At 41.4% G+C, this 9,778-nt stretch overlaps 1 protein-coding gene across 3 annotated transcripts in view; it reads right to left on the bottom strand.

Annotated features, from left to right (window-relative positions):
• The window catches only part of PITPNM3 (PITPNM family member 3), a 344,601-nt gene that overhangs the window by 191,867 nt on the left and 142,956 nt on the right, over positions 1-9,778 (bottom strand). For all 3 annotated transcript variants that reach the window (XM_075074008.1, XM_075074009.1, XM_075074010.1), the window contains exon 3: positions 144-251. In XM_075074008.1, the coding sequence (XP_074930109.1) occupies positions 144-251 (108 nt within the window). The remainder of the gene's footprint in view (positions 1-143; positions 252-9,778) is intronic.

Genomic DNA, 9,778 nt, shown 5'->3' with positions numbered 1-9,778 from the left:
GTGCTCTAATTGGCCACAGCTGTTCTAGTTAATCTAAAGCAAACCTTCCTCCCTTGGCAGGGAATAAGGCCCCCTGCTAACACTCTTATGCTGCCTTCTGGCCATGCTGTATCACAATATACATATAGCAAGTTAAATTTTACCTTGATTTTCTTCCAGCTTCCCAATTGTTTCGATCTGCTCTACCAAGTCATTGGAGTTCCACTGGCTCATTCCGATGAGAATGGCACTCTTCCCTTCCACCACCTCCTCTGCAGCAAGAAAAAACAGAGAAGAGGGTAAACTGCAGTCACAGGCTAGAGAATAAAGACAGGATTACCTTGTTACCAACTATCATAGAAATATGCAGCTCATTACAATCTCCAACGGGAATACACAGCACATAGCATATGCAAGATTCTCTGAGAAGGCTTCCTGCTTACACATCCACAGCAGTGTGTTTTTGCATGCCATATTCACTGCATACTGGAAAACACAGATGGAAAGGGAATTTAGCAAAACTTTGCTGTTTACTTCTGCAATTATTAGTTGACTGAAATGTTCGTAAGAGGTGGAAAATAACTTGGCACTTTATACATGCAAAACCCCTTATAAATATTGATTGACTAATTTACACTGATTATCTAATTAACAGATCTAGTTGGAAATATTTTCCCTCCCCCATCGAGGAGTTCACTAGGAACTAGGACTGTCTAGTTATTAAAAAAATTAATCGCAATTAATTACACTGTTAAACAATAATACATAAAATGATTTATTTAAATTTTGGATATATTCTACATTTTCAAGTATATTGATTACCACACAGAACACAAAGTGTACAATGCTCATTTTATATTTTTTATTACACTGTAAAAAAACCCAAAAGAAATAATATTTTTCAATTCATCCAATACAAGTACTGTAGTGCAATCTCTTTACAATGAAAGTTGAACTTACAAATGTAGAATTATGCACCAAAAAACAGCATTCAAAAATAAAACACCGTAAAATTTTAGAGCCTGCAAGTCCACTCAGTCCTACTTCAGCCACTCGCTCAGACAAAGTAGTGGGCAGCAGCATCTCCTGAAAATTGTAACCACTGTTACCTGAAAGTGAGAACAGGCATTCGTGTGCCACTGTTGTAGCTGGCATCGCAAGATATTTATATGCCAGATGTGCTAAAAATTCCTATGTCCCTTCATGTTTCAGCCACCATTCCAGAGGCCATGTGTCCATGCTGATGATGGGTTCTGCTTGGTAACGATCCAAAGCAGTGCGGACCGACATATGATCATTTTCATCAGCTGAGTCAGATGCCACCAGCAGAAGTCTGATTTTCTTTTTTGGTGGTTCGGATTCTGTAGTTTCTGTATCTGACTGTTGCTCTTTTAAGTCTTCTGAAAGCTCCACACCCTGTCCCTCTCAGATTTGGGACGGCACTTCAGATTCTTAAACCTTGGGTCAAGTGCTGTAGCTATTTTTAGAAATCTCACATTGGTATTTTCTTTGCATTTTGTCAAATCTGCAGGGGAAGTGTTCTTAAAACGAACATGTGCTGGGTCATCATCCGAGACTGCTATGATATGAAATATATGGCAGAATGCAGATAAAAACAGAACAGGAGACATACAATTCTCCTCCAAGGAGTACAGTCACAAACGTAATTAATGCAGCAGTGGTGAGGCCCCCAGGCCCTTTTAAGTCACCCAGGCCCCTAGGTAATCGCTCACCCTCCTCGTCGGTGGGCCTGAGACCAAGGTTTCTCAAACTTCATTGTGCTGTGACCCCTTTCTGACAATAAAAATTACTACATGACCCCAGAAGGGGGACCGAAGCCTGAGCCTCATCACCCCAAACAGCAGGGCCAAAGCCAAAGTCCAAGGGCTTCAGCCCCAGGCAGGGGGCCTGTAATCTAGCCCTGCTGCCCAGAATTGAAGCCCTTGGGCTTCGGCTCCGGGTCCCAGCAACTCTAAGACGGCTCTGGCGACCCACTTTGGGGTCTCTACCCCCAGTTTGAGAACGGCTGCTCTAGACCACGATGCACTTCTTGGCAGCCTTTTCAACTCAACTTTCTTGGCTTGATGAGATTTAACTGTACTCCCTTGGGCAGGTAACGTGTGTTTTATTCTAGATTTGTAAAAGGCTATGTAAAATTATGGTGTCACATAAGCAATAATAGAAATCATTTATATAGGTCCATGACGTGTGCCACGGTGCTTTGTAGCTGCTCTTTGTGCTTACACAAAATAACATAATCCCTGCTCCAAGGACAGCATGGGCTAATGATAGGAATGGGAATAGAACATGTGAAAGAGTCTTACAGAAAGTATCTAGTCATTACAGCTGAAATGGGTTTTCGGAAGCTCCTTGGAAAGAGGAGGGTCTGCAACTCTAGCCAAGTACAAGGAGAGACCAGAGGGGGGTAAAAGGAATCATTCAGAGAGCCTTGGAAGTAAATAAAATCTTGGATGTTATGAAGTAAGAGAGGGATGCAGTGCAGGGATTTTGGGTGTGGGGAGGGAAAGGAGAAGTCAGACATAGGTGGAGCTGTGGTACAAGATGATCATCATCCTGGCTGGAATAGAGGACAGACAACAAAGAAGAGGGGAAGTCTCAAGCTCTGTCTACACTTAAAATTAAGGTTTGTCATAGCTATGGCAATCAGGGATATAAAGACATCAGCCATGGAGGCAGCGTCACTTTTTCCCCCACAATGAATATAAACGAGTCAAAATACTGAACACAACTATCGATGCACACCTTGCTGCAATCCTGAAGGTTTCTACTGCTCAGTCACTGAGGCCAAACATCAACAAACTGGCAACTGAAGCATTGCCAGGTATCTGGCAAACACTAAAAACTCTCTGGCAGGCAAAGAATTGTATAAAGTTGTATGACAGTTTTATTATTTCTAAGAAATTCGAAATAAAAAATGCAATATAAATGTTTTATTTTATGAACACCATCTTCAGGGATATTATTGGCCCACTGGGAGGATTTGAAGACTCGCACTGCCCCTAAGGTAATTGAGTTTGAGACTCCTGTTGTATATGAAAACTGTGGTCAGGTTCTGCTCTTGGTTCCACCACTGTAAACCAGGGATAACTCCACTGAAGTCAGCTGGATTTACACCAGTTTAACTCTGGTAATGTTCCCTGAATTCTCTGTCTTTTAACCCCAATTAACGTAGCATCTTACATATACATTTATTCTGACAAAACACCCTTGGGAAGTTTAATCCCATTTTACAGATGGGAAAATGAGGCAGAGAGATTAAGTAATTTGCCAAAGATTTCATAAAGTCTCTCGAAAAGCCACAAACTGAATTTCAAGTCCTAATTAAGTGCCTTAACTACAAGACCATTCTTCAGATCATATAATCACCAGTATACTTGAACATACAACAGGTGTATTAGTCAAACACAAGTTGATACATGAAGGGCTATGCTAGAAAGTTCTGCTGCTTTAACTGCCCTGACACAGGTAAAGCAGAACACAGCCCCCCCAGCGTAGATACAATTATACTGGTATATTACTACTATTTATGGTATAAAATGCTTATACCGGTATAAGCTTATTCCAGTTCAGGAAAGAAAATAAGCTATACTGGTATAATACCCTTTATTTGGGTACAACGGAATCCACACTAGGGACTTATACTAGTATGATTTTGTTATGCCACTAATTGATATTCTACACAGCTATAAACTTTTCTAGTGTAGAAAAATCCTAAGTAAAATTCTCTCTCTAAAGATTTTAACCCAGCATGAAAATTCAGGCATTTCAATGCTAAAAAAAACCACAAACTGTCCTTTTGATGTCACTGTTCTGGAATTTTAATGTCAGAATATTAATTTCTGGGGGGAAAAAAAAAAAGGTGTGGGGGGGGGAGGGGGAGGGGCCCACCAAACCAGTTCTCATACAAATTTCAAGCATGTTTTATCCTTTCATCAAAAACTATCTGTGCTACATGAGCTATTAAACTTTTATCTGACAGCACAGAAGAGATTATGGAATCGCACGGCCCTGCCACACAGCGAATCAGTTCCACTAGAGGATTTGTTCTTTTATCAGGAGCTCATCTCAAAAGGGGGCTGGGAAGCACAGACAAAAATGGAATGTTGCTGATGTTCTCCTTTAATAGGCTTAGAAATCTATGAAAATATTTCCATTCGGTTTACCAGCTGTTGAGGAAGTGGGGTGCACTAATCCCTTCTGAATGGACTTATTTAAAAGCATTTCACTATGGATTCATACAGGCTGTCAACGCAGACTATGTGCTTAGTATGAGTACAGGAGAATGCAAATGTAAAATGGGGGATTGGGAGTTTTTATTTGCCAAGATGATGATTTGGATAATGAGCCCAGGGTAGTACTGTGGATTACAAATAAAGGTTCAGCAAGGGTAACCAGTGCAGAATTGGGCCAGGAGATTTCAGGATACATTATCTAAATTTCAAACATTTTTAAAGGGAAGTTCATTTCCTGGCTACTCAAACACAAACACAGATAGTATCTTGTACGTGGTCTGTTTGATAGTGGTAGGTCTATTTGGAAGTAAAGCATTTAAATTTTTTTTTTTTTTAAAGGAGTACTGAAGAAAAAAAATCTATTAAGGTTTCATACTGTCATTCATCACCATAGTATCTGATCTCCTACTGACCGAGAGGTCACCCAGACCCTGCCTCTTTGTACAGACTGATGGCCAGTCTTCAAACATCAGCAGAACTGATACCTATCATGACCTGGACTTCATTAAATCTCTGGCAGCCTTTTGGAGATAAAAATTCTACTTGGGCTAACTTGTGTTTGGTTTTAAATTTTATTAAATTTACCTTTTTCTCTAAAGGTTGTTTTGTTTTGGGAGTTTTTGTTTAGTAGTTTGGTGGGGGGGGGGTTAGAGTGGGAAGAGTTGGTTTGGGTAGAAGGGGATTTCAACATTGGGAGTTTGCAGTGTTGTTGTAGATGTGCTGGTCCCAGAGACAAGGCGGGTGAGGTAATATGTTTTTTGAACCAACTTCTGTTGGTGAAAAAGACAAGCTTTTGAATTGATACAGCTTACTCTGTGGAGAGGAATTATTTAAACTGAGTACCAATGTGGATACAAGAACAAATGGATATAAACTGGCTATCAGGAAATTTAGACTTGAAATTAGATGAAGGTTTCTAACCATCAGAGGAGTGAAGTTCTGGAACAGCCTTCCAAGGGGAGAAGTGGGGGCAAAAGACATATCTAGCTTTAAGACTGTGCTTGATAAGTTTATGGAGGGGATGGTCTGATGGGATAGCCTAATTTTGGCAATTAATTGATCTTTGACTATTAGCGGTAAACATGCCCAATGGCCTATGATGGGATATTAGATGGGGTGAGATCTGTGCTACTACAGGGAATTCTTTCCTGAGTGTCTGGCTGGTGAGTCTTGCCCACATGCTTAGGGTTTTGCTGATCGCCATATTTGGGGTCAGGAAGGAATGTTCCTCCAGGGCAGATTAGCAGAGGCCCTGGAGGGGTTTTGCCTTCCTCTGCAGTGTGGGGCACGGGTCACTTGCTGGAAGATTCTCTGCACCTTGAGGTCTTTAAACCACAATTTGAGGATTTCAATAGCTCAGACATAGGTTAGGAGTTTGATACAAGAGTGAGTGAGTGAGATTCTGTGGCCTGCGTTGTGCAGGAGGTCAGACTAGACAATCATAATGGTGCCTTCTGACCTTAAAGTCTATGATTGCCCTTAGGCTGAGTAGAGCTATCTGAATCAAAAAGCGTCAGATTCTTAAGAATGGTCATGTTGGGTCAGAACAAAAGTCCACCTAGCCCAGTATCCTGTCTTCCCTATTCCCAGATTCTGGCAAAACAGAGGCTAAGGACACCATCCCTGCCAATCCTTAGGTTAGGCTTTGAATAGCTGGAAGCTACCCACAGCCTCAAATGTTTAGGGATGGATGTCCAAGCCACACCTCTTGTAGTTGGGGGTCAAAAGTTGGTGGGGCTGCATTAAAAATCACTATAGGAATTCTATGCTACCTGAGGAATTCCCTTTATAAGGACAATGTACAAGTATCCCTTTAAGCTGGGTTTAAATCCTGCTTTGCACTGCCTGAACTTTGGTGTGGCATTATCATTTCAGAAATGTGTCAGAAAGATGCTAAGAAGCAGTGTGCTAAAGAGAAAAGAGAGTTGTAAAACTATTTTGAGCATTAGATCTAATATTATTTTATAATTCTTCCTGTTACGTAATCCACTAAGCCAACCATTCCAGATGGCCCTAATGTTTAAGATTGAGATAAAGTAAGATGAAATGGTCACAGACTTTCATAGTTATTTTTATTGGATTTTGCATTGGACAAAAAGCATTTAATATGGTCTGGAATGTGATGGAATTTCACAAGATGCACCAGCTCTCAGTATGAGCCATACTGTGACCCTGTGTCACAGCACAAAGTAGTTTTGAGACACAAGCCCTTCCCATAAGTTTTGGGATCCCGACTCCTATCTAGTTCTAAAAGGAAAGGGGGAGGCATGTGGATTTCCAAATCCCAGGTTAAAAGCTCATGAATTGCTTAAATGTGAAATCCCAATATAAATATTCATTTACTTTTTCCAACCCGGAGTCCTGATGGCCCCGCTACTCCACTGGAAGCTTTTTGCACATTGAGAGTGGAAAATTCCCTGGTCTGGGACACATTTCAGTCATGACTCAACTCTTTAATCTCAGTTATTTTCATCACATTTACTCTAGAGGAACAATATCACAGAGATAAAGCGAGGACAAGCACAGGGGAAGGAAAAAAAGTGAACATTCTCTATAGCTACAATTTCAACAAGTCCATGGACTGGATTCTCCACTCACATCAGCTTTATACTGCTGCAATTCCACTGACTCCATCAGAGTTATCTATCTCCCATTCACGCTTTGAGCTGGGGTGTAATTCCCAACTCAAGAAGACATGCCTTTGGTTTAAAGCATATCCATGGCCGCGCAAGCAGTGCAAGGGACCGTCAGCCTGAGTACATATCCCTCTGAGATACTAGGCATGTACTCTGGGCAGCTAGCCCTGCCTGGTGCTTATACCCCATGGCTGCATTCTATTTTTAGCACGCTAGCTCGCTCAAAGCTAGCAGGGGTACGTCTCCTTGGACTGGGAATCAAAGTGTAGACACATCCACTGGCACAAGTGAAAGAAGAGTCAGGCCTTTCCTGTTTGTACAGGTTGAATAGCAACAAAGGGCACATAACACCATCATAAGAATATTGAACTTGTCCACCGAGAATGAAGACTGCAAGGCAATTTAGAGAAGCCCCAGTCGAAGGATACACCTACACTGCAATCCAAGGTGTGACTGCAGCTTGGGTAAACATACCCCCAGCTAGCTTCACCCACACTAGCTTTACTAAAAATAGCTGGATTGATGTGGCAGCGCAGGCTTCAGCATGGGCTCTACATGCATGCCCGGGACCCTCGAGACACTTACAACACTAGCATGTGCTGAAGCTTGTGCCACTGTGTCTACACTGCTGTTCTTAGAAACGCTAGCAGGGTAAAGCTAGTGCAAGTACAGACTGCAGTGTCCGCCTAGTCAAAGAGGCTTTGGCTCAGTTTTCAACGATTATGCAGCAACTACAATGTCTATCAGTGTCAGTGGAGTTGTGGGTGGTTGACACTTCTGAAAACCAAACCACTCATCTTTCCCCCTTACCTTCTCTTTGCGCTTTAGACCAAAAGGTATTTAAAGGTGGCGATTTTCCAAAGGTGGCCTAGTGCTCCACACTGCAGAAATACAGAGATGTACTCTCTTCTCCACTGTTCCAAAGAAAACTTGGAACTGCCTAAAAGACAATCTAATTTACAACACTGATTTTGTTTCACTGCGTAGGAGCTTGCTGTTTAGAACCACTTCCCCTGGCCAGTGAACTATGTGCAGTAGGCCCTAGGGGAATTTATATGACAGGACATGATGAATGATAAAGCATCTTTGCCCCTTCCATGCGATTCAATTTGTCCTTTCACTTTTATTGTTCCTTCCAACAGCTTTGCAGATTCCTTGAACATTCCTTTTTGTCATGACAAAAACTTTCTCCATGATCCACAGCAGGGATGTATCAGCAGATAGTTATGCACTATCCTGATGTTATATACAATTAGCTATGTATAAGGAGTTCATTGCAGGTTTAGGGCTGGGCTTTAATAATACACGTATGAAAAGATTCATCCAAATAGACATCTATATGGAAAGGATACTCCACGTGTGGAACAAAGTGGAAACAAGCAAGGCAGTTACACAAAGTAAATTATTTCAAAATGAGACATGAAAATAGAATATAGCTACCCCTGTGTTCCATTCCAATGAACTGTGATCTCATTTCACAAAGTGTGAAAAGAATACATGACATGATGACCTGACTTGTATTCTTGATGTTGCATTCAAAAGAAAAACACATATCCTAGGAACCTGTTACTGGCTACAGTTAGGGTCCAAACTCAGACTCCAGGCCAGAAGCCCATCTCTTTTCAGCAAAGCATTTTACCATATGCTTAAATGTTAGGCACATGCTGCTTTTCTGAATAGGGATGGACAAAAGCACAGGCCTAAATGTTTTGCTGTCATGGGATAAGAAGGAAGGTCCTCTCATGGATTGGTAACTGATTAAAAGATAAGAAACAAAGGGTAGGAATAAATGGTCAGTTTTCAGAACAGAGAGGGGTAAATAGCGGTGTCCCCCAGGGGTCTGTACTGGGACCAGTCCTATTCAACATATTCATAAATGATCTGGAAAAAAGAAGGGGTAAACAGTGAGGTGACAAAATTTGCAGATGATACAAAACTACTCAAGATAGTTAAGTCCCAAGTAGACTGCGAAGAGCTACAAAAGGATCTCACAAAAATGGGAGACTGGGCAAGAAAATGGCAGATGAAATTCAATGTGGATAAACGTAAAGTAATGTACATTGGAAAACATAATCCCAAGTGTACATATAAAATGAGGGAGCCTAAATTAGCTGTTACCATTCAAGAAAGATCTTGGAGCCACTGTGAAAAGTTCTCTGAAAACATCCACTCAATGTGCAGCGGCAGTCAAAAAACATATAGAGTATTGGGAATCCTTAAGAAAGGGATAGATAATAAGACAGAAAATATCATATTGCCTCTGTATAAATCCATTGTACACCCACATCTTGAATACTCTGTGCAGAAATGGTCGCTCCATCTCAGAAAAGATATATTCCAACTGGAAAAGGTTCAGAAAAGGGCAACAAAAATTATTAGGGGTATGGAACGGCTGCCATATGAGGAAAGATTAATAAGACTGGGACTTTTCAGCTTGGAAAAGAGATGACTAAGGGGGGATATGATAGAGCTCTATAAAATCATGACTGGTGTGGAGAAAGTAAATAAGGAAGTGTTATTTACTCCTTCTCATAAGAACTAGGGGTCATCAAATGAAATTAATAGGCAGCAGGTTTAAAAACTAACAAAAGGAATTTTTTTTTCACATGCTGCACAATCAACCCGTGGAACTCCTTGGCAGAGGATGTTGTGAAGGCTAAGACTCTAACTGGATTAAAAAAAGATCTAGATAAGTTCATGGAGGATAAGTCCATCAATGGCTATTAGCCAGGATGGGCAGGGATGGCATCCCTAGCCTCCATTTGCCACAAGCTGGGAATGGGCAACGGGGGATAGATAACTTGATGATTCCCTGTTCTGTTCATTCCCTTTGGGGCACCTGGCATTGGCCACTGTCAGAAGACAGGATACTGGGCTAGATGGACCTTGGGTCTGACTGAGTATGGCTGT

Source organism: Chelonoidis abingdonii, chromosome 20, assembly GCF_003597395.2.
Source record: "Chelonoidis abingdonii isolate Lonesome George chromosome 20, CheloAbing_2.0, whole genome shotgun sequence".
NCBI classification, from domain to species: domain Eukaryota; kingdom Metazoa; phylum Chordata; order Testudines; family Testudinidae; genus Chelonoidis; species Chelonoidis abingdonii.
This window is presented reverse-complemented; position numbering and strand designations above follow the sequence as displayed.